Source organism: Sphaerodactylus townsendi, linkage group LG09 (assembly GCF_021028975.2).
Source record: "Sphaerodactylus townsendi isolate TG3544 linkage group LG09, MPM_Stown_v2.3, whole genome shotgun sequence".
In the NCBI taxonomy this organism is placed as follows: Eukaryota; Metazoa; Chordata; class Lepidosauria; order Squamata; family Sphaerodactylidae; genus Sphaerodactylus; species Sphaerodactylus townsendi.
The window spans coordinates 1961764-1985566 of NC_059433.1; the positions used below are offsets into that span (position 1 = coordinate 1961764).

General features: G+C 46.9%; 1 protein-coding gene across 7 annotated transcripts in view; it reads right to left on the bottom strand.

Annotated features, from left to right (window-relative positions):
* Nucleotides 1-23803, bottom strand: part of CTNND2 (catenin delta 2) — a 655193-nt gene that overhangs the window by 320961 nt on the left and 310429 nt on the right. For 5 of the 7 annotated variants that reach the window (XM_048507354.1, XM_048507355.1, XM_048507356.1 and 2 more), the window contains exon 7: nt 5288-5889. In XM_048507354.1, the coding sequence (XP_048363311.1) occupies nt 5288-5889 (602 nt within the window). Of the gene's footprint in view, nt 1-5285; nt 5890-23803 lie in introns of all 7 variants that reach the window. The other 2 variants (XM_048507358.1, XM_048507360.1) reach the window with 1 other exon arrangement.

The following is a 23803-nucleotide window of genomic DNA, read 5'->3' on the forward strand; positions in this document are numbered from 1 at the left end:
TCCACAGGCGCTCGATCCATGGACAGCCCCAAGCGACTCATGGAAGTCCCATGGAATTAGGTGATCCGTCCCTCGTTCCAACGGAGTAAAGGGAAGACTGGGTGCTGTCACGAGGGGCGGGGAAAGAACCACCAGCGAGGCCCGTTCTCCTGCCGGTTTCTCTAGATCCAGAAGGGAAGGTCGGGCCCTCTTTGCAGGAGCTACGCGCAGCCTCCTTATTAACATTCAACCTCTCCATGCAGAATAAGAGGTCCACTGCACAGAATATAGATGAATTATGATTCCTGCCACAATGTAAGAATTCCATAGGCATGAAATAAAAGGCTTTGGTAATGAAAGTCCATTTATTAAGACATCTTAGAAAGCTCAAGTACACGCAGTGGCAGGAATGACACTTCCCGCCAGAAGCACAGGTTATAATACCATTCACCCCATCCCCCCTTCCTGATTCCCATGGGAACGGAGACTTCATCTCCCGCGCAAAGATAAAGTCTCCGCCGATGCATCTGGCCCATCGCCCGGGCTGTGGAATGCACTCAAGGTTACTTCACCATCAACACCATTGAATCCTTTACACGGGGGAAGTGAGTCCCCCCACATGACCAACTCGGTGTGCGCGTGCCCACAGAGAGGGCTCTGAGTGCCACCTCTGGCACCCGTGCCATAGGTTCGCCATCAATGAACTAGATCTAGAAAATATGGCAGACATCAAGATGGTCTATGCTTTTTAATAAAATCAGATCTAGCTAAATTTATCTCTCAACTGGAGTCTTGTCCACCTTTAGTCCAAACATTCTTATTTCACACTACATCCTGTGAATTACTCTTATTGAATAATTACCTCCCCCATAAATCAAATTCAGATTTAATGCAACATTGGTTCTGTCTCACCCAACATCTATTATACCTGGCAGAGGAGTACCCAAATGCTATTCTAATTATATTAGGAGATTTTAATGCAAGAATTGGAGAAAACGATCAGAGATTGGTAACAGAACTGGGATTTGACAATGATATTTCGTTACCATTTCTCTTATCTGACACAAGGATTTTATTAGATAATTTCATCAATAAAACTGTAATAGCTTTAACTGAACTTTGTGTTTCATTTAATCTAAGAATCCTTAATTGACCTATATACCTATAGAAATTCCCTAATAATTACACTTTTCATTTGCATTGTAGAAGTAGTGTGATTGATTATGAATTTGTTCAACTTCTTTCATTAATCATATTATCTCCTTCCGAATCAGGGACCAAACCGAAAGTGACCATCTACCTGTCAATTTATCTATAGACAACTTCCCAAACAGCCATGTTAACCAACATGCCAGTGCTAATACCCTATTAAAAAGAATTTTCTGATCTGATCATACAGCACATGATTTGAAATATCTTCTAGCAACAGAAGAAATTATTCTTCTAAATACCATGATTTCTAAAGCTGATTCCATATGTAATGCACTTCAAATATATTTAAGTAAATCTGACCACACGATGAAGCCTTCCACACACAAACCCTTTGGGCATAAAACATAGTTTGACAAAGAGTGTAATTCTGCTAAAAATAATTTAAGGAAATTATTTCATCATATGCTCATTAACCCAGAACATTCCACCAAGACTGCCTATTACAATGCAAAAAAAAGATTACACAGAATTAACTGTATCTAAAAGAAAGTACTGTGACAAAAGATGGAATATTCTATACAAGGTCTCCCAAAACAAGAACTCTAAACAATTATGGACAATTGTTTCCAACTACTCCAAACAAGAAAATTATAACAATTCTTTCATTATTCCAGAAACGGTATGGATCAACTACTATCAGACATTATTCAACAACCCAATATTTAAATAATTGGATACTCTGCAGACTGCTGAGGAATCTTACTAACTGGCCAGATATTGAAATACAAGAAATTTCTAAATTAATAAATTGATTAAAACCCGGCAAAGCTTCAGGACTTGATAATATACCAGGTGAGTTCTTAAGAAATCATCCTGAATGGTGGGAACATCCTCTGGCTACACTTTTCACTCTAATTGACTGCTTTGGTGTTCTCCCCGATTCTTGGATCACCTCAATAATTATACCAGTATTCAAGAAAGGAGATCCCACTTTACCTGAGAATTACCAACCAATTAGTCTCCTGTCAATTATTGGTAAACTATATGCTCACCATTTGGAGGCCAAACTATTAGATTGGATTTCTACATATTCTTGGCCCTGAACAGGCTGGCTTCAGAAAAGGTCAATCTACAATTGAGCGCTGCACAATATTGGAGTTTTTAGCCAAAAAATGCACACCGGGTGGTAGGAGATAACTCTTTATGGCCATCCTGGATCTCAAAGGCACCTTTGATGGCATATCAAGATTCTTGCTAAGGGGGAAATTGAACCATCTGGAAATTGATCCCAAAAATTGTATTCTAAAACGTCTTACCAGATAAAACTCAATACATATGGTAATCTATCAGCAAAAATCCCCACCACAAAAGGTGTCAAACAAGGCTGTGTACTGGCACCTCATCTATTTAATTTGTTTCTAAGTGATCCAACCAATACAATTGCCACAGTCAATGGCCATCCACCAATTCTTGGGAATCACCCAACTTCTCCTATACGCTGATGATACTGCCATCCTCTCTTGCGCAAGGATTGTTGTTATCTGATATCTACAATTTTTTCATCATTATTGTCAGCAAAATACTCTTTCAATCCATTTTTTAAAAAATCCAAAATCATGAGATGCTCCAAAAATAGATTATCTTATACATGAAAACTCAGCATAACTTACTTAGAACAGGTGAGATCCTTTAAATATTTAGGACCCAACTTTCAATCTAACCTCAAATGGACATCTCACCAGAAAAAAGATATTATACAAGAAAATTGTACAGCCGCTAAGGTTGTTTCACAATTACTTTATGGCATCCCAATTTGGGTAAACGCCTTTCATAAGGATGTTGAACGGTTGTAAGCCAATTTTCTAAGACAAATTTTAGGCACCCCTAAATGTGTAAGCTATATGACCCTTTGTGATGAAATAGGCCAACAATTACTAGAGTCCAAAGGATGGCTATCCGCGATCCAATACTGGTTGAAAATATACCGTAATTCAAATGAAGATAATCTTATTTCATTCCTTCTTAAGGATGCAAAATTTACAAATCAAGTGGAATAGAATTTGACCCAAGCCTCCTACCCCCTCTATCAGAAGGGAAAGAGTGTAAAGATTGTCATGCCCTTATATAAAGCAGTGGTGCGACCACACTTGGAGTACTGTGTCCAGTTCTGGTCGCCGCATCTCAAAAAGGATATTGAGGAGATAGAAAAAGTGCAGAGAAGGGCAACGAGGATGATTGAGGGACTGGAGCACCTTCCCTATGAGGAGAGGCTGCAGCGTTTGGGACTCTTTAGTTTGGAGAGGAGGCGGCTGAGGGGGGATATGATTGAAGTCTACAAAATTATGCATGGGGTAGAAAATGTTGACAGAGAGAAATTTTTCTCTCTTTCTCACAATACTGGAACCAGGGGGCATACATTGAAAATGCTGGGGGGAAGAATTAGGACTAATAAAAGGAAACACTTCTTCACGCAACGTGTGATTGGTGTTTGGAATATGCTGCCACAGGAGGTGGTGATGGCCACTAACCTGGATAGCTTTAAAAGGGGCTTGGACAGATTTATGGAGGAGAAGTCGATTTATGGCTACCAATCTTGATCCTCTTTGATCTGAGATTGCAAATGCCTTAACAGTCCAGGTGCTCGGGAGCAACAGCCGCAGAAGGCCATTGCGTTCACATCCTACATGTGAGCTCCCAAAGGCACCTGGTGGGCCACTGCGAGTAGGAGAGAGCTGGACTAGATGGACTTTGGTCTGATCCAGCTGGCTTGTTCTTATGTTCTTAGTGTAGTCTGTACAATAATGCAAGGGCAGCGCCTCAATGATAAAAGAATTTGCAGCAGGGTGATGATATAGGAATTCAGTAGAAGCATTGGGGTCTGAATGACCCATATCAAAATACAGCACAATCCATTTGCAAACATTTACTGGTTCATGTAATTTGAACAAAATGGGAAGGAGGATTTTCCAGCCACTGAAAGTGCTAAATGAAACTTATGTGGCTACTTTTATGCAATATGGTTCTATCACAGCACCTTATTGGAGAAAACATCACATCTGTGAGGTTATGCACTGAGGGAACTTCTCTCACCAGTGATGCTTCTGGAATCAAATGGTTGAAAAGGAATGATACCACAGATGTAAAATGTCAGGCCTGTGAAGTTTAAATGGTTCACAGTAACATGTGATCATCACAAGCTGGCAGACAACATCCTCCCAGTGGTTCTCAACCTGGGGGCCGGGACCCCTTCGGGGGTCGAATGACCCTTTCACGGGGGTCGCCTAAGACTCTCTGCATCAGTGTTCTCCATCTGTAAAATGGATAAATGTTAGGGCTGGGGGTCACCACAACATGAGGAACTGTATTAAAGGGTCGCGGCATTAGGAAGGTTGAGAACCGCTGCTCAGAGCAAATTAATCACTGAGAAACTCTTCAGGAGACCAAAGACAAAACAGAACACTCCAAGTGTTTAAAAGCAACCATTGCATGTGATTATTTTTTCCCTGAAAAGATCCACTTTTTGAAGGAAGAACAGATATTTCTGATGAAGCTGAATTGCAGGTGGCTGTCAAGGTCCACATGCCACACTGCTCCAAGGCACCCGGCTGCTGTGGGGCCTGTGCCCTGCTGCCTGCTCCCCCCTACAAAACAAAGAAGCGGTGGGGAACCAACTGGCCGTCCTTGGCGGCCTCCGACCCCCAAGGCCCGAGCAGGCCGCAGCCACCCCTTTTCTTCTGGCCACAGCAACAGGCGTGCAGCCACCGCCAAGCCCCAGCCCAGCCTCGCCTGCTCTGGACTTCTTGTCCCCACACAGGCCCGAAGAGGACCGGCCACCAGGCGGAGACCCCAGAGCCGCTTCTCCCCCCCCGCCCCCCCCCCCCCGCGGGACTCCCCGGCCCCTCCCGCGCCGCCTCAGCAAGGCTGCTGCCTTCAGCCGGCCCACCAGGAGACCCCAACTGGCCACCAGCAGCCGCCGCGCGCGGGCTCCTCTCCTGACAGCGACTCCCTCCCTCCCTCCCTCCCTCCCTCGCGGCCACAAAAGGTCCTGGGCGGCGGGGGGGGGGGGATCCCGCCCGCCCGCCTCCCTCCCCCCGCCCCCCGCCCCCCGGCAGCCCCGCTTCCCCGCCGGCCGGGAGGGGCCCGGGCGCTCTCACCTGCGGCGAGGCTGGCGGGGCGCTGCAGGGTGGCGCTGGCGTAGAGCTCGTGGGCGGCGTGGTGGGGGTGCTTGGCCAGGCGCTTGGCGGGCGAGAGGGTGGCGTAGGCGGCGGCGGCGGCGCTGAGCTGCTGGTGGAGGGGCGAGGCGGCGGCGGGCGGCGGCGGCGAGGCCAGGCGGAGGGGCGAGGAGGCGGCGGCGGGCGCCAGGCCGGCGGAAGAGGCCGACACCACGATGTTGATGGGCGAGCTGGTGCTGTAGGACTTGGCCAGGCGCGCCCCCGACGGCGACTGCGGCTGCTGTTTGGGCGACGACGAGGACCCGCGCGCGGCCCCGTAGGCGGCCTCGCAGGCGGCGCGCTGGAGCTGGGTGGGCGAGCCGGTCTGCGGCGGCGGCGGCGGCGGCGGCTGCACGGAGAGGGGCGAGCCCCCCCGGGGCGCCGGCAGCGTGGCGCTCGCGTAGTAGACGGCCTGCGAGGGCGGCGAGGCGTCCGGCAGGTGGAAGGCGCTGCCATGGCTGGGCGCGAACGGCTCCCGCCCCGCGGCCGCGGCAGCCTCCGACGACGACGACGACGAGGACACGGCGGCCCCCCGAGCGGCGCTGCCCTGCGCGGGAGAAGAGAGAGAGGCGAGGGTCAGAGGGTCGCCCGAGCTTCCCCGGCCGGCCGGCCTGCCGGCGCCCCGCCCCCCGCCCCCCGCCCCCCGCAGGCATCTCAGGTGACCGCGCCCACCGCCGCCGCCCCCTCCCGCTTCGCTTCCCACCCCTGCAGCCCTGCTCGACTCCGCTGAGGCCGCCGCATCACCTGCCCTGCAGGGAGGACCGACCAGCCCCGACCCCCGAAACTCCCCCTCCCAGAACACTGCCCGGGGCTCTTTTGGGGGGGGCGGGCGCGGGGGAGGGCTAAACTGGCCCGAACAGAGGTGCCCGGTTGGGGGGGGGGGCTTCTTCCGCCTCTGGCGTGGCGCTCGCCGGCCCCGGTGTGCGCAATCCCCCCCCCCCCCGAAATGGTGGAGAATGGAACTTTTAGGCTTTTTTGGGAGAGCGTTTATCCTGTCTTAAATGAAGGGATGAATCTTCGTTGCTGTGCAGCTGAAGTAGATCCTTGGAATAGTTACATGACTGCCTCTGGTTTTGCATTTTTTACACTAAGGATAAAACAGTTCCTTGTAATTCAGACTTAGCCCAGTGGGAGCTGCCAGGTTCTTCGTTTTTAAGGATGAGATCTAAAGTAATTCATACCACTGTACAAAAGATTTAGCTTCTGCTTGAAAGAAACAGTCCCGAGAAACTGGAAGATATAAAGGGGGGAGATAGACTCTTCTGAAAAGGGTCACTTTTCCTCCTGCCTGATCACCCAGTCCTTCTTCTCTTGTTCTTATGACCATCCACAGGCCACACACAGGCCCTTATTCTCACAGGCAGTTGTGGCTCCCTTATTTGCAAAACATACAAGGCTGCAGTGGGACTCCTTTTCTGGATCCACTCCAGACTGAAATTTGCACTTGTGTGAAAAGGGTGCATTGCCAGGCACTTCTGCCCAGGAGAGCTGAGGTTTCCCTGAGTGTGACATGACCCTGTGCAAAGTTTCCCCTAAATCTTGACATTAAAAAATACAAAGAGAGCAAGAGAGAAAGGAGGAGGAAAGGGGGGGGGGAACCCTCAGCAGATGGTCCCTATTAAAAATTACAATTAAGTGCGTGAGTCCCTCTTGGAACAGCAACAAATAGAATGTCTCCCAGCATAGACTGCATTCCCGTTTTTATCAGGAATCTCAGGCTCAATAGATCATTTGTGGCTGTCAATCTGGTAACATTTTTTAAAGTCTCTAATAACAGCACAGGGACACAGTGAGGGGCCCCCTCTGCAGATCCTTTTCTCCTCCCTCCATCTCTTGCCACTCTGTCTTGACCAGGGGATATTTTTCAAACATTAAAAGAATGCCCCTAAATGCTTAAAGACTTTAGGAATATTTTGTACTGTTAATTGTCCAAACCAATTACTTCTTTTTAAAAGGTTGTTTGTTGCGCTTCTGCCATATAACGCAAGGAAAAGAGAAATGACCTAGAGCAGAAAGAAGGTTTTATGGAGAACAGCAAAGATCTGGATGTCCCAAAATCAGCAGTCCTTCATCAGATGAGCATTCATTCAAAGAGGCTCTATTACTTTCTGCTGCTGCTAAGGTCAAAAGCCTGCTACTCAAGGACGTAGGTAAGGGGGGATTCTCGGGTTCAATCCCCCTATTACATGTCTAAAGCTCCGCCCCCCATTTGTGGGTTATGGGGTATTTGTTAGTGTTTTTCGGTTTTTGACCTGCAGGGGGAGCAGTTTTTAGGCTAGAAACACCAAAACTGTAGGGTATCTTCAGAAGACGCTCCTGATGATATCACCCAGGTTTTGTGAAATTTGGTCCAGGGGGTCCAAAGTTATGGACTTGCAAGGGGGGGGCATCCCCCATTGTTTCTAAAGGGAGCTAATAGGAGAGGGGGGCTACACTTTTGAGGGTCCCTAACTTTGGACTCCCTGAACCAAACTTCTCCAAACCTGGGTGGTATCATTAGGAGACTCTCCTAAAGATACCCTGAAAGTTTGGTGCTGCTAGCTTAACAATTGCATCCCTGACAGCAGGCACCCCCCAAATTTCCCCAGATTCTCCTTTCCACCCCCTTCGGCATGGATTTAAAAAGAGAATCTGAGGTCCCCAGTTTAAACATTGAAAGTGATGCTGTTTCAGGGTGGGGGATAATCCACCCCAAAACAGCATCACTTTCAATGTTGTTTTAACTGGAGACCCTAGATTCTCCCTTTAAGGTGGATTGAAAAGGAGAATTTGGGCTCCCTAGTTTAAACACTATTGAAAGTGATGCTGTTTGGGGGTGGATTTCAGCATCACCGCAGTCGCCCATGTGGGGGGAGCAAAACTACGATTTTGCACCGGGCTCCATTTTCCCTAGCTATGCCTCTGCCTAGAGGGGAGGGCAGAAGGGGCTGCCGGCTGCCAGCTGGGAGCCCAGTTGGTGGGGGGCAGGGGAGGGCAGGGCAGAGGATTCTGCCGTCCCCAGCCTTGGAGAGCTGCTTTTATAAGCACTGAGGCCAGGGGCGGGGCTTGGGGAGGCCTTGCCATGCCCCCCCTCGAACCCCCCATTAAAAATCTATACCTACGTACCTGCTGCTTCCTACAATGGGTTTCAGCCATCTTAAATGATTGGGATGTCTTATTACTTGTTCAGCCAACAGATCTACATGTCTGGGAGAATTTAAAATCAGCTCAAACGTTAAATAGCAAGGATATGCTTTCTGTGTCCCAACAGATGGCTCTATGGGCCTCACAGTGAGGCAGTGATGTTCTAGGGCAGGCTGGGGTGGGGGCTCCTTTTATGCAACTTAACTACAATTCCCTGCAGACTTCCAGCATGTTCCCTTAGACTGGAAAATTACTAGTTAAATGCCTATCACAAAGTCAAAAAACAGCTGGCCACTGACAAGGACAGGATTTCGGCATACCTGGGAGAGACATTCTAGATATGCCAAAAATAGTTTATAATTTTTAAAGCCCCCCCAGTGTTCTGGTTGCAGAGGCTGCCTGATTAATTGATTGATGGATGGATGGATGGCTGGATGGATGGGTGGGTGGGTGGGTGGATGGGATTTCTATCCTGCCCAATCCCCAAAGGGCTCTGGGCGGTGTACAACATGGATAGACAGATTTTCCTTTTTCACACAATATAACCCAAGGTATGTGACGGAAGTTAATTTGTAGACTAACCACAGATAAAAGTTCTTCACTCAGCAATCATTAACTTGCAAGTTTATTATCACAAGAAGTATTGATGGCTATTATTATTGCAATTAGAGAGATTTTTAAAATATTGACTCTAGTCCAAAAAGCTCAGAGAGGTGTACATTTATTTTATTTAGAACATTTTGATGCAGCTGCTCCACCCAATCAGGCTACACAAGGGGAGAACATAAAAAAACATTAGAACACAAAGGCCTTGATACTCGTGGGGGGAGGGAAATCCCGCTCGTCTTAATTAGGAGAAACTCACCCTCAGAGGCACCACAGCTCCCCCCCCCCCCCCCCGCTAACAGCTCCAGCAGGCCCCCACCTCTGCTTCTCCCGCCATTGCCTCTCCAAGCTACAAACCTTTTCCTTTAGGGAGAGAGCAACCTCCTCCAGAATACAGGACAACCTGTCACCTTGTTTAGACTTCCCCTCTGCCAGCAGTACCTCAGTTTTGTCAGGATTTATTTTCCTTTTGTTGGCCTTCATCCATTCATTTCATAATTGACTCCAGGCACCACCTATTCATGCTTTCCGCAGCTTCTCTTGGATCTGCTGCTAGTGTGAGAGTATTTGTTTGTATATACTTGGCTTACACACCGGCCTCCCCACAAATGGGCTCAGAGTAGTGAACAACCATAAATATACAATTAAAACTATTGTCTAAAACTATTTCTAAAATGGCAGCCTTCTAAATACATTTCAACAAGGGTTGGGAGAACAGCACTGCTTCCAAAACCACCAAGAATCAACAACCAAACAAAACAGTGCAAAACAACAACCACCACCAAACAAGAAGCAACACAGGCAAAGCAAGCTTAAATTCTTTAAATTCTCTGTGAAGTGACTGAAGGGGAACTTGAACCTTGATTGCCCCAGTTCTAATCTGATGCCACACTGATTCAAATAGGATTTAAAACCAACTAAGCAAACACATATAGAACATGTCTATCAGTCTGTATCTTCTATACTCTGTCTCACCAAAAGGAAGAACAAAAACAAAACTAATTTAATTCAACAAATGCTGGACTGTCTTTGTTTTAGAATGTTCCATTGGGTCCTAGTGCGTACCCAACAGAACTAAGAGAGTCCAGCATGCAGCGAATAAAGTTACAATTTTGGCTTTTTGGGGGGAAATAAGGAGCAAGTGTGGTGTGGTTAGAGAATGTTGGATTAGGATCTGAGAGACCCAGGTTTGAATCCTCACTGCCACAGAAACACACTAGGTGACAACTCACAGGGTTGTTGTGAAGGTAAAATGGAGGAGAGCACAATGTATGTGTCATGGTCTGGTGCTGTTCTGGCCTGATTCTGACATGTCTCCTGGCTGGGATGTTTGATGTGGGATCCTCTGTCTGGGACTATCTCTTGCTTGCTTCTTAGTCTCGCTTCCAGGCATGGGCTGATCTGCTTGTTAGCACCTGTTGGCTTCTACACTTCAAAGTGTTGTCTGGCTTTCCCATGAGAATGGAGGAGTGCTGTTCCCCACTTGGGAACAGGTGATGCCAAAAGGTGATGTCAAGAGACATTGGGGGGGGGGGAAGAGGAATGGAGTAAATGTACAGTGGAAGCTGTTTGGGTTCTTAATCTTTAGTTCTATCAACTCTGAATGGAAATAATTTGAACACAAAATCTACTTATCAAACAGTCCAGAGGCATGACAGAATGGTGCTTCGGTTCCCCACTGAGGAGAAAGGTGGGATAGAAATGAAATAAAATAAATAAAATAAAGTTCTCCTTTAAACACACAAAGGCCCATTCTGCACGGGCCAAGAAACACAGGTGTAGGATGCTATGTGACCTGTTTTTTGGGGGGAGACTTTGCTTTGTATCTGTCCTGTTTTACTTCCCCCAACCCAGGGTTTTTGAAAATCACTTAACCAACAATTCTTTTGAAAAATCCCAGGTTGGATCCACTCCTGAGCGAATGGCCAGGCAGAAGGAATCTTATTTCCCTCTCTCCTGCCATTGCCCGGCTGTTGCAGGGAGGCCCCTTTTCCTTTTTTAAAAAAAATTTGCAGCTTCCAGCTGCATAACTACACAGGTACAGCTGGTCATATCATGGGGCATTGGTATGGCTGTAGGGATGCATGTGAACAAGAAAACAGGAATGGGGTCATTTATCATGAATGCAACCCTTTATATGTTTGCTGTGCAGATGGGGATAAAGCTTGGGACGAGCAATGGGATGAGCCTCCCCATCACATTTCTAGAGCTGGCTGTTGTGCTAAACAACTGCTGGACTTGATGGTTTTTCAGTTTGGCTGAGTGCGGAGGATTGTGCTCACATTTCCCCAGGTTTTACGTATGTATGAAGAATATGGTTCAGGTGGGTCTGAGAAATGGAAAATGAATTTCCAAAAACTGTTTTTTAAAAAAACAAAAACAAACCAAAAATAATTTGGTAAAATGGAAAGTATTCAGTTAAATATTAACTGGAGATGTTGGCCAACTGCTAGGCTGCTAATACAATCTCCAGGCAGTACAGTGTTCATATCTTTTCTACATGGCCTCATGTAGAAAATGAGATAAGTCTACCAGTGATAAAATGTGCCAGTCAGGAGCAAAATGAATATGTGATTTCAGATGCATGCTGTGGATGTACAATTACTTTTCCTGTTACCAGTGTATCTACAATAAACTGCATTATGCCGTAAGAATTAATGTGACCCTGCATAGTACCTGCTAACAGTATGAAGTAGATAAGCTGAAAGCATGTTTAAAATATATCTATTGTACTTTTCTCATGGCATTACACTATGAAGAAAGATTCACTCTATAAATCATGTTATATACGTATGTGCACACATTCTATGAAAAGACCAGTCTTGTTTCAGTTTGGGTTAGAAGCAGAAAATTATAATGATCTTTAGCAGAAACAGGAAAGGACACTGACAACAAACACTGTTCTCTGTTTGAAGTCTTCCTTGATGTGCAGGAGGGGTGTGGCCATAAGAATGTTTCTTACCAGTGACATAGGTATAGATTTTTTATGGGGGGCACTTGGGGGTGGGGCCATGCCTCCCTAGTCCCGCCCCCAGCCTCAGTGTTTATAAACGCATCTTTCCAAGGCCAGGGATGGCAGACTCCCCTGCCCTGCCTGCCCCGTTCCCCCACTGGCTGGGCTACCAGCCGGTAGCTAACAGTCCCTTCTGCCCTCCCCTCTAGGCAGAGGCATAGCTAGGGAAAATGGAGCCTGGTGCAAAATCTGAGTTTTGCGTGCCCCCACCCCCATGGGCGGCTGCTGTGATGCTGGAATCCATTCCCAAACAGCATCACTTTCAATGGTGATTAAACTAGGAAGCCCAGATGCTCCTTTTCAATCCACCTTAAAGGGAGAATCTGGGGTCCCCAGTTAAAACAACATTGAAAGTGATGCTGTTTTGGGGTGGATTATCCCCCACCCTGAAACAGCATCACTTTCAATCTTTAAACTGGGGACCTCAGATTCTCTCTTTAAATCCATGCCGAAGGGGGTGGATTTAAAAGGAGAATCTGGGGAAATTTGGGGGGTGCCTGCTGTCAGGGATGCAATTGTTAAGCTAGCAGCACCAAACTTTCAGGGTATCTTTAGGAGAGTCTCCTAATGATACCACCCAGGTTTGGTGAAGTTTGGTTCAGGGGGTCCAAAGTTATGGACCCTCAAAAGTGTAGCCCCCCTCTCCTATTAGCTCCCTTTGGAAACAATGGGGGATGCCCCCCCTTGCGAGTCCATAACTTTGGACCCCCTGGACCAAATTTCACAAAACCTGGGTGGTATCAGTAAGAGACTCTCCTGATGATATCTCCCAGGTTAGGTGAAGTTTGGTTCAGGGGGTCCAAAGTTATGGACCCTCAAATGTGTAGCCCCCATCTTCTATTATCTCCCATTGGAAACAATGGGGGTTGGGGGCACCACTTTTGGGAGTCCATAACATTGGACCCCCTGAACCAAACCTCACTAAACCTGGGTGATATCATCAGGAGCGTCTTCTGAAGATACCCTAATGTTTTGGTGTTTCTAGCCTAAAAACTGCTCCCCCTGCAGGTCAAAAACCAAAAAACCCATTAAAAAATACCCCAAAACCCACAAACGGGGGGCAGAGCTTCAGACATGTATTGGGGGGGGGGTTGAACCCGAGAATCCCCCCTTACCTACGTCCTTGAGTAGCAGCGTGTTGCCCTTAGGAGCAGAAAGTAATAGAGCCTCTTTGAATGAATGCTTATCTAATGAAGGACTGCTGATTTTGGGAAAGTCCAGATCTTTGCTGTTCTCCATAAAACCTTCTTTCTGCTTTAGGTCATTTCTCTTGAGTATATATGGGCCCATCAAGCCCAACCCCCTGCAATGCAGGAACACATAATCAAAGCACTCCTGACAGATGGCCATCCAGCCTCTCTTTAAAAACCTTCAAAGAAGGAGACTGTACCACACTCTGAGGTAGTACATTCCACTGTCGAACAGCCCTTACTGTCAGGAAGCATTTCCTGGTGTTTAGGTGGAATCTCTTTTATTTCATCTTGAACCCATTACTCCTGGTCCTAGTCTCTGGAGCCGCAGAAAACAAGCTTGCTCTATCATCAATATGATATCCCTTCAAATATCTAAACATGGCTGTCATGTCCCCTCTTAACCTTCTATTCACCAAACTAAACATACACAGCTCCCTAAGTCTCTCCTCGTAGGGCATGGATTCCAGACCTTTGGCCATTTTGGTTGCCCTCCTCTGGACCCATTCCAGCTTGTCAATGTCCTTCTTGAATTGTGGTGCCCAGAACTTCACACAATATTCCAGATGAGGTAAGAGTTGAATAAAGTTATATATATGACAAAGAAACTTCTAGGCTGGAGCATTCCGAAGATGCAAGAAAACTATGAAGCATTTCAGATTAAGAGTCTGATGGAAATTAAGGAAAATAAAATAGATAAATGGATTAAATTTGAAAATGAAATAAATGAAGGGATGGAATATTCACAAATGAGATATGTATAAAGAAAAACAAAGAGTAATTGGGCCAAGAAAGGTGATGTTGGAAATATGGGAGAAATGGAGGAAAAAATGGATGCCTGGCATCCTGGATTCGACACCACTGGCAAGCATGGGAGGAAAAGAAGATGTAAAGGTGATAAGGAAATTGACAGAACAGGGAATACGCACAGTAGCAAATTTAATAGGGGAAGGAGGTGAATTGATGACGTTACAGAATTTCATAGAAACAGGAGGCGCAGAGAATTGGTTAGTGCTAAGAGGGATTTGGGAAAGAATAAAGGTTTCAAGAATAAAAGGAGAATGTATAATGGCACAATGCCTGAAAAGCTATGAGAAAGATAAAACAAAGATCCCAGGTTTCATATACAATTGTATGATAGAGGATAAAGAATTCATGAATGGGTGAGGCTGGCCGCAGATTGGCTGCCCCCTTGTGAGGCCCTGCCATGGTTTTGTCATCTCTGGCAGTGCCCCCGCTGGTTTCATCTTGGGCGCTGCCAGACCCTCCCAGCCTTAAGGCCAGCCTTAAGACCAGGTGCCACCGATACAATGCTGCATACTGAACTTCAAATGTTTTTAGATGTTTTAATTAATGTACTGGGTTGTATTGCATTGTGAACCGCCTAGAGCCCTTTGTGGATCAGGCGGTCTATAAAATCTAAATAATAATAATAATGATGATGAAAAGAGTTTTAAAACAAAAATGGGAGAAGGAAGAAGTGTTAGACGATGAAAAAATAGAATGCATATTGGAAGGTATAAATAATATAAAAATAGAAAAGTTTGCAGAGATGGAAAGAAAAATAATACTTAAATGGTGCAGAATTCAATACAACTAGCTCATATGATTAGAGGACTTAATCCAAAATGTTGGCACTGTGGAGATCTGGGGGCATATTACACTCATATGTGGATTGAATGTAAAGAGGTAAAAAAATTGGGAAAAATATTATTGTATATAGAGGAACTTGTGAAGATTAAAATAGCTTTAAACAAAGGTTTGCTGTTTACGGGAATAATTGAGGAGAATAAAATAGATTAAAATATGGTTTAATGTATAAAAGGATGATAAGAGCTGCACATGCAGTAATAGCATTGGGATGGAAAGATAAGAAATGGACTATTTTGAAATGGCTTGAGTATATATGGGAACAAATACAACTGGACATTTTTGAAATAACGGCAAGAAATAATTTTTGGCAAGAGAAACAGAGAGACATTTTGAAGATCTGGACACAATTTATGGACTGGATGAAAGACATTGGAGTCAAAGAAGAAATATGGGAGAAGAGAGTACAAAGAATAAACTTATTGCTGCTTATTTAAATAAATGAGAAAGAAACTGAGCGGGGAGGGGGAAAAGGGGGAAAAGTATGGTTTGGAATATGTCAACAAGAATGCATATATTGTATAAATGTACTGAAATTTCAAACTATACAATAAAAATTAAAAAAAAAACAATATTCCAGATGAGGTCTAACCACTGCAGGGGTTACAATTACAACCCTCCATCTTGACACAATACTCCTATTGATACAGCCCAGAATACAGCCTGTCTTGGATACAGGCTTTCTTGGCTCCCACATCACACCGCTGACTCATCACTAGACAGTTTTTCAAAGATATGAACAGTTTGTATTTTGAAAATACTTGGCAATGGATATGGTAAGTAAGCTAAATCCCCCACCTTTTGCAATGCTCACTAGCTCAGCTTTGTTATAGTTGATGTCTGTGGCTGAGATAAAAAAGTGATTGAGCAGGAATTTGAGGTCACTTTTCACAGTGAAGCAAGAGATTAAAAATGAAATGATAAATAAGAATGCAGTTTATTTATTTAGAAAAAAAATATGTTACCATTCCCGGAAACCTGCCTGAAGTTACTGTATTTTGGGTACTGAGCAAATATGATCTGACCAGAGAAAACAACTGTTTAATACTAACATCACTAGCCGAAACATATACAAAAATTGAAAGAAAAAAACTGTACGAGGCATTTCTAGATTTTAAAGCGCCATTTGATTCTGAAAGACGCCCTATAGAATAAACACACTTGGAATAGATCCTTGTCTTCTTATGCTATACTCTATCATGACTTGTCAAATTAAGTATATCATCAATGGTGACCTAACGTTAAAGATTCAAATAAAAAAGGCATGAGACAAGTCTGCGTCCTTACCCCACCCCCTTATTTAACTTGTATGTCAACAATCTTGCTCCCTATATTGAAATTATTGATGACCATCCACCTAAATTGAGATGCCACCCAATTCCTCTACTCATATATCTTGACGACACTGTGATTTTAGCCCAGACACCATTTGGCCAAAAAAATATCTACAAGCCCTGATTGGTTCCACCCTAGAGCCTTATGGTTTAAATTAAAATGTGGACTTTGCCTGTTTTTGCAACTCTTTGTCATAACAGGTTGTGTAGTGTTTACCATATTTTTTTCCAACTCTTTCTCACCTCTATAATTGTTTACAATTAATTCTTATATATAGCAGCTTGTCCTTTCAATTGAGCTGTACTGAACTGAACTGAAACCTTTAATGGCATTCAGATAACAACAATAATACTTTAAAAATACCAATTTATAAAAGAGCATATAACAAAATAGGGATCTATATTTTAAAAAATCATTTGAAATTATCCTTGAGACAGCAATCAACAGAGGTGCCAGGAACTTCCCCCTGGCTGCATTATATGAAGGACAATGGTGTAGGACCGTGGTGGCGAACCTTTGGCACTCCAGATGTTATGGACTAAAATTCTCATCAGCCCCTGCCAGCATGGGAACTGTAGTCCATAACATCTGGAGGGCCACAAGTTTGACACCTGTGCCTTAAATCCATTAACAAACAAGATCAGCTGAAATGTATAAGGCTACATAGCACATTAACATGGTAAAACTTGTTCCTGTATTACAGCTCATCTTTGTATCTTGGCAATATATTTACTTCCTGAACACAAACTCTGATGTGCAATCTCCTTGGTGAGATGTAACATCATGCCATCTTCCCTGAGATCTGGTAGGGAGATGAAAATACTATGCCCGTGGTGGCGAACCTTTGGCACTCCAGATGTTATGGACTACAATTCCCATCAGCCCCTGCTAGCATGGCCAATTGGCCATTCTGGCAGGGGCTGATGGGAATTGTAGTCCATAACAGCTGGAGTGCCAAAGGTTCACCACCACTGGTGTAGGATATGATGAACTGACTCTTCAAAATTCATGTTACAAATGCAAAGCCTTTAATGGCATAGCACAGTGGTGACGAACCTTTGGCACTCCAGCTGTTATGGACTACAATTCCCATCATCCCCTGCCAGAATGGCCAATTGGCCATGCTAGCAGGGGCTGATGGGAATTGTAGTCCATAACAGCTGGAGTGCCAAAGGTTCGCCACCACGGGCATAGTATTTTCATAGTATGGGGGGGGAGCGCAAAACTCAGATTTTGCACCAGGCTCCATTTTCCCTCTAAGCCTCTGCCCAGAGGGGAGGGTAGAAGGAACTGTCGGTTGGGAGCCCAGCTGGTGGGGGGGCAGGGGAGGGCAGGGCAGGGGAGTCTGCCATCCCGGTCTCGGAGAGCTGCTTTTATAAGCCCTAGGCTGGGGGCAGGGCTTGGAGAGGCATGGCCATGCCCTAAGGGTGGGTGGGGGTGTGGGCCTGCCCCCGAACCTCCCCCCATAAAAAAATGATACCTACGTCCCTGGTATGATAGATTTATTTTGCACTTGTTACAAAATGAGCCAGTGTAAGCTTTTTCATGGAAATGATGTTTGATTCCTAATATACATAATCATTTAGAGGTCAACAAATTTCTATTCCATACCAAGTAATTATGGCCCTTGCATTTTATTTTATTCATGGCCCCTTTTATGTGTTTCAAGATGGAGATATATGTCAGGATGTAGTGAGTGTGTGTTCTGTCCTTGAGAGGTAGCTGCCGGCTGCTTCTGGCTTTCTGCCTCGGATGGGGATTTTTGCTTGTAGATTATCTGTGTGAAACTATGCTTTGTTTATTCTGTATTGCTTTGAGTATTGGATTTGTTTATTCTGGTTTGGCGGGAATGTGATGTGCCACTGTGTAAAATCTAAAATCAAAGGTCTGAGGCTCTCAGACCTCGCATTGCGTGTATTCGACTATGATTGCCAGCACAATAAAGAACTGAGAACAGTTACTTTGGCCTGGACTTTGCCGGTTCGTTACATTATGCGAGGTCTCACTTTTTCAGTGTAACTTTTGACTGCTGTACAAGGTTACCTGATGTCTCGCCGTGGACTCCCCTCCACGGATCCTGAGAAGCTGGGGTTCAGGGGTCCATTCAACTCTGAATATGAGATTAGGACGGAGGCGCCCAAAGAGGGTCCCGTCTATTCTCCCACCGACCCAGCTGTTCCAGAGGAGTCTGAATGGGACTTGGACCCATTGGTTGCCTTATCCCGACCTTGTCTCAGCCAGAGTGTTGCTTTCCTCGGGTTGCAGGAGCAGGTCGAACAGGCTACCTTGAGGGCGACCCACTGAACCGTATCAACAGGTTGCATTCCATTGCAACGTGAATCCTATGATGTTGGTGGTGGGGCTGCCATGGATCGTGTTCCGGTGGAAATGCATTTCACCACCCGCCGCCACCACATGGATTACAAACCGGTCATGAGAGTGGTGACCGAGGAAATTGGCTTATCTACCATTCACGGGACGACTTGTGGCTCGATGGAGAGGTTCTTGGATCGTTATTTTGAAGACCCCGTGGCGACCAGCCAGTGGCAGAGCACAGGGCCCTGACCCAAAACCACCCGGATGATGTTTCCCCAATGAGAATCCTCTGACTCCGAATCTCCCAAAAGGGGCGCGCAAGCCCGTTGGGCGGATGAGGATGCTGAAAGGGAACCATTGGTGAACTTGGATGTTTCACACCCAGACTCACTTCCTCCAGGTACCTATGGTGAGGATGAGCCGGTGGAGCCTCTGAACCCTCCAGCAGCCGGTTCGTCGCACCATGGAGATGCAGTTGACCCAGGATGGCCGGGACCCCGTGATGATCCAGATCCGTTCATCCTTCATGCGCAACACACAGCACTGGAGCGGGCCAAGTGTGAATGGCAGGAAGCCCATGAAGCCTTGATTGATGATTGTGTTCATCAGTGGTTTCACCTGAGAGAAGAATTTGACAGAGAAAGGGAAGTCCTGTACCGTCAACTTCAAATGGATCGGGAGCAACAGGAACGTGAACTTTTGCAGGCAGCAGAGCAGTCCAAACAAGACCTGCTCCGGGAAGTGCAACAATTACGGGCCTTGAAGCCGCTCAAAACGCTGAACACGTCCAAATCCAACGTGAACGTGAGGCCCTAGAGAAGCAATGGGCTGAACTAATCCAGAAGGAGAGAGACCTGATCAACATGGAAGCACGGGAACGAGTAGCTGCTGCTGACCTCCAATAGGAACTCACCATTCAGGCTACCATGAGGTTGGACCGCCGGCGCGACGCGGCGAGTCAGGTTCGTCCATGAACCAAGGACGACCAACCCACCAGACCACAGCCTCGGAGCTACGCTCAACCCGTACCATTGCAGCAAGCTACCTCAATTCCCCCGGTACCCCCAGGTCACAGCTTTCCCCAGCCTTGCATTCCAGCTTGTTTCAATGGGACGGTGTCCAAACTACCCTATTTTATCCTTCAACTAGATGCCCACATGCAAGAATATGATGATATGTATCGCTCCGAACGAGAAAAGGTTCGAGACATTGGTTCAGTATTGGATGGAGAAGCGGCTGAGTGGAATGTGGAATTGTTTGAACTAGACGCAGAGGAGCTGAACTCAGTGGCTGAATTACTGTAAGGACTGCGTCTCCGTTTCAAGGATAGATACGTTGTTGACAAGGCTAAGAAAACCTTAAAGACGATCCGGCTGGGCAACAGACCATTTGCCGACTTCGCCCGACAATTTTGAGCTGCGGCCAGTAAAATACCTGACTGTCCAGATTGCATGAAATGTGAATACTTCTATGAAACTGTTGACCCCGAGATTTGTCGTTGGGCTGTCATGAACAATGAACCCCGCACCATAGCCGAAAGAATCGAAGTCGGAAGCATCATCGCCGGCCAGCTCAATCGCTCTAAAGGGACAGTGACCAAACCCCAACCAACTAAGCAAACATCGGTATCAGCCAAAAAAGCACCTAACTCCACGGCTCCATCTACTACTGCTTCAGAAACCACCTCTAGGAGATGCTGCCGATTGGGTCTGTGCCTGTACTGTGGCAAACCTGGACACATGGCTGCCAACTGCCCAAAGAAAGCCAAACCTGGGGCCCCACCTAAAAAAGAAACTGCCAAACCACCATGTCGTTCAACTACTCCGAAGGCATCCCAAGGCACGTCCAAAGCGCTAACTGCAAAGGAATTAGATTTCCCTGAGGAGGGGGAAGACCCAGTCGAAGTTGGACTCTCTACGGCAGTTCCTGAAACCTCTGAGCCTCCAAAAGATGCGGTGAGTGATGGTGGTGCCCCCATTACTTTAATGAATACCTTGTCCAATCCAGCAAAAAACACCCGTACTCTAGCATGAGCCCTCAAGGTGGGCTTCGGAGTTTGTTTCCCACTCGCCTATATCGCCCGCAAATCAGCAGAGAGGAACTTGGACTGGGACTGGTCCCTTTAGCTAAACCCATTCCGTTCACTCAAATGGATGGTAGTCCATTGGGGGGAGGGCCAGCTCGTTTTCACAACTGAACCATTGCTTCTTCACGGTTAGTGCAGAGCATTAGGAACGCTGCAGCTTTATCTTGGCCCCAGTGGCAAGGTACCCAATAGTCCTTGGTATGTCTTGGTTGGAAACGCATGACCCTACCATCCGCTGGGTACCCCGAATTGTCCGTTTTACTGATCCGCCTTGCAGGGACTACATGCATGAGGGGAACCACCTGAAATGTCGGGAGGCCTGTTTATTATGGGGCTTGCTTTTGCTGCTTTCTGGCTGTTGAGGGTGGTGGAATGGGTTAATTGCATTTCTAACTGACTTTTCTCTGTCTTCTGTGTGATGTTATACGGTACCAGGTGCTGTCCAAGGTCAGTGCCTGGCTGTCTTCACTGTTATCTCAATCGCAGTTCTTTTGGCGGGCATTCCCACCATGGGGTGGGGGGTGCACCCTGCTTTAACTATAGCGGTTTGCGTGGGCAAATCCCAGTTCTGGCTTTAGCCAAGGAGATCCTCATTACCAATAAACTACTGTTCTTCTACATGAGTTTGTTGCAGTTTTTTGGGATTATGACATTAAGCCAGAACTCCTCTTAGGTTGAATCCCTGGGATTACATCTTTTATTTTACAATTTTTTTCAGAAACTGTTTTGTTTTGCCCGTCGGAAGGGGCTGACTCTTCGGAAGCAGATGCCTGGAGGCTTTTACAAGTGTCCGAAGAAGCATGGGACTCGGAGCGAGAGGAATACCGCCGAGCCTTGCGCCAGAGGAGCGCAAGATATCGAAAGCGATTTACTAAGAGCTGCCCTCCCTCCAAAGCTCTCAATCAGAGTGGCTGCCGCCGCACCGGCACCAGCACCTGTTCCGCCAGCTCTGCCGGCCCCAGTTCTCGTTCCGCCACCGGCACCCACCCAGCCTGCACCCGCTCAACTGGCACCCACTCCACCAGCGCAACTGGCCCCGATTCCCACACCCGCCTAGCTGCCACTAGCTCAGCCGAGGCTTCCCCCGGTGCCGGGTCAGCCGCCTTTCCAGCCGGGTCCCGAAGGGGTCCCGCCGATGTTGCTGCCATTCATGCCGCCCAGGTGGGGAGTCCTGGGTGGAGGGCACCGAACTTTCCTCTCTATGGAGTGGCTCCCCCTCCATTCATGCCCAGGATCCAGCTGTCCACTCGTTTTGATGGAACTCAGGACTTGGTCCCGGCTTTCCTGGTTCAGGTCAATACCCATATGTATTGGGCGATAGTACCTGAACGATTTCGAGGTTGTGTGTGAGGTGGGGTCAAAACTGGATGGCCCCGTTGCCAATTGGTACGTGAAGCTGTTCCAACGCCAAGGACCTGAACTGCGCAATTTCCAGGAATTCATGATGGCCCTTCGTTGCCGCTTCAAGAGCCCATTTGTGGGTGAGCAAGCCAAACAGGAACTTATGGAGATGTGCCAAGGAAGACCCCTTTTGCAGAGTTCGTGAAAAACTTTCGCACCGTAGCCAGCAAGATCCCGGATTGGGATGACCCGGTGAAAGTGTTTGCCTTTAAGAAAGCTCTACATCCGGATTTGTTAAATTGGGCTCTCGTTCGGGAAAGTCCACAGACCCTGATGGAGAGGTTCGTACTCGTGGGCACTGCAGAAGCCAGGATGCGCGAAGCGGCCACATTGGGAGCTTCAGTCGGCCGGTCCCCTCTGGCTCAGCCACATCGGGGAAGGCCCCCGAGTTCCAAGCCTGCATGCCCTGCTTCTTTCAAGCGCCGGATCTCGCCAGAGGAAAACGTCTGCCGCCGCCATCTGAATCTTTGCCTGTATTGCAGCGGGGAGGGCCACATTGCTGTGTCCTGCCCAGTCAAAAGCACTGCAGCTCCAACTACTTCCACCCCAGTGGCTAAACAAGCCAAGCTGTCAAAGCCACAACCAAAAGGGGGTGCCCGTACAGCGCTTCCCACGCTGTTGGAAGGGAGCAGCCTATCCCTTGGGAGCCTCTTCAACCAGAACAGGTGAGTGATGCCATCATTCTGCCCCTTGTTCCTACTAATGGACCTGGATGCCCAAAATTGATGGCTCAAGCCCTAGTCGATACCGATTGCTCTCATTGTTTAATACATCCCCGTTTGGTGGAAGCACTTGGTTTGCAGCCGGTTTTATTAACGGAAACTGTTCGGTTTGACCAAATGGATGGCAGTCCCCTAGGCAGCGCACCCATTACTTACCGCACCCCAAAGATCCTGGCCAGCTGTGAGGGGCATTGAGAACACCGCAGTTTTATAACTGCCCCCATTTCTCAGTACCCCATGATATTAGGACTGTCTTGGCTCATAGATCATGACCCATCCGTGAAATGGTCTCAACATGTTTTGACTTTTACCGATCCTCCTTGTGGAGATGATATGAGCCTTAATCCACCTGAGCACTTGCTCCATCCATCAGACGGGATTGCTTATGCCGTGTCTCAACCTTCTATTGATCCTGACATTCCCTTGCTGTATCGAGATTTGTGGCAGGTTTTTGAGGAGACTGAGTGTAATACCTTGCCACCCCATCATGAAACTGACTGTAAAATTGAACTAGTTCCTGGGGCTAAGCTGCCAAAGGGACGCCTTTATCCCATGAGTCCTGCTGAGGATGCTGAACTCCGGGTGTTTTTGGATAAGAATTTGGCACGTGGGTTCATCTGGAGAGCGCAGAGCAGTTTTGCTGCTCTGGTGCTGTTTGTAAAGAAGACGGTTCTTTACGACTTTGCACCAATTACTGAGGTCTCAACGGAGTTTCTGCCTCAAACAAGTACCCCCTCCCCCTTTTAAAGGATTTACTTGCCAATCTTGGTTCCGGTCGCATTTTTACTAAATTGAACTTACGCGAGGCTTACTACCGGGTGCGGATGGCTGAGGGCCATGAACATTTGACTTCCTTTAATACCTGTTATGGACAGTATGAATATTTGATCATGCCGTTTGGATTAGCTGGGGCTCCATCTGTGTTTCAAAGCCTAATCAATGGAATTTTGGATGATTTGTTGTTTAATGACATTGTTGTTTATTTGGACGACGTTCTGATTTATTCCAAAGATGAACAG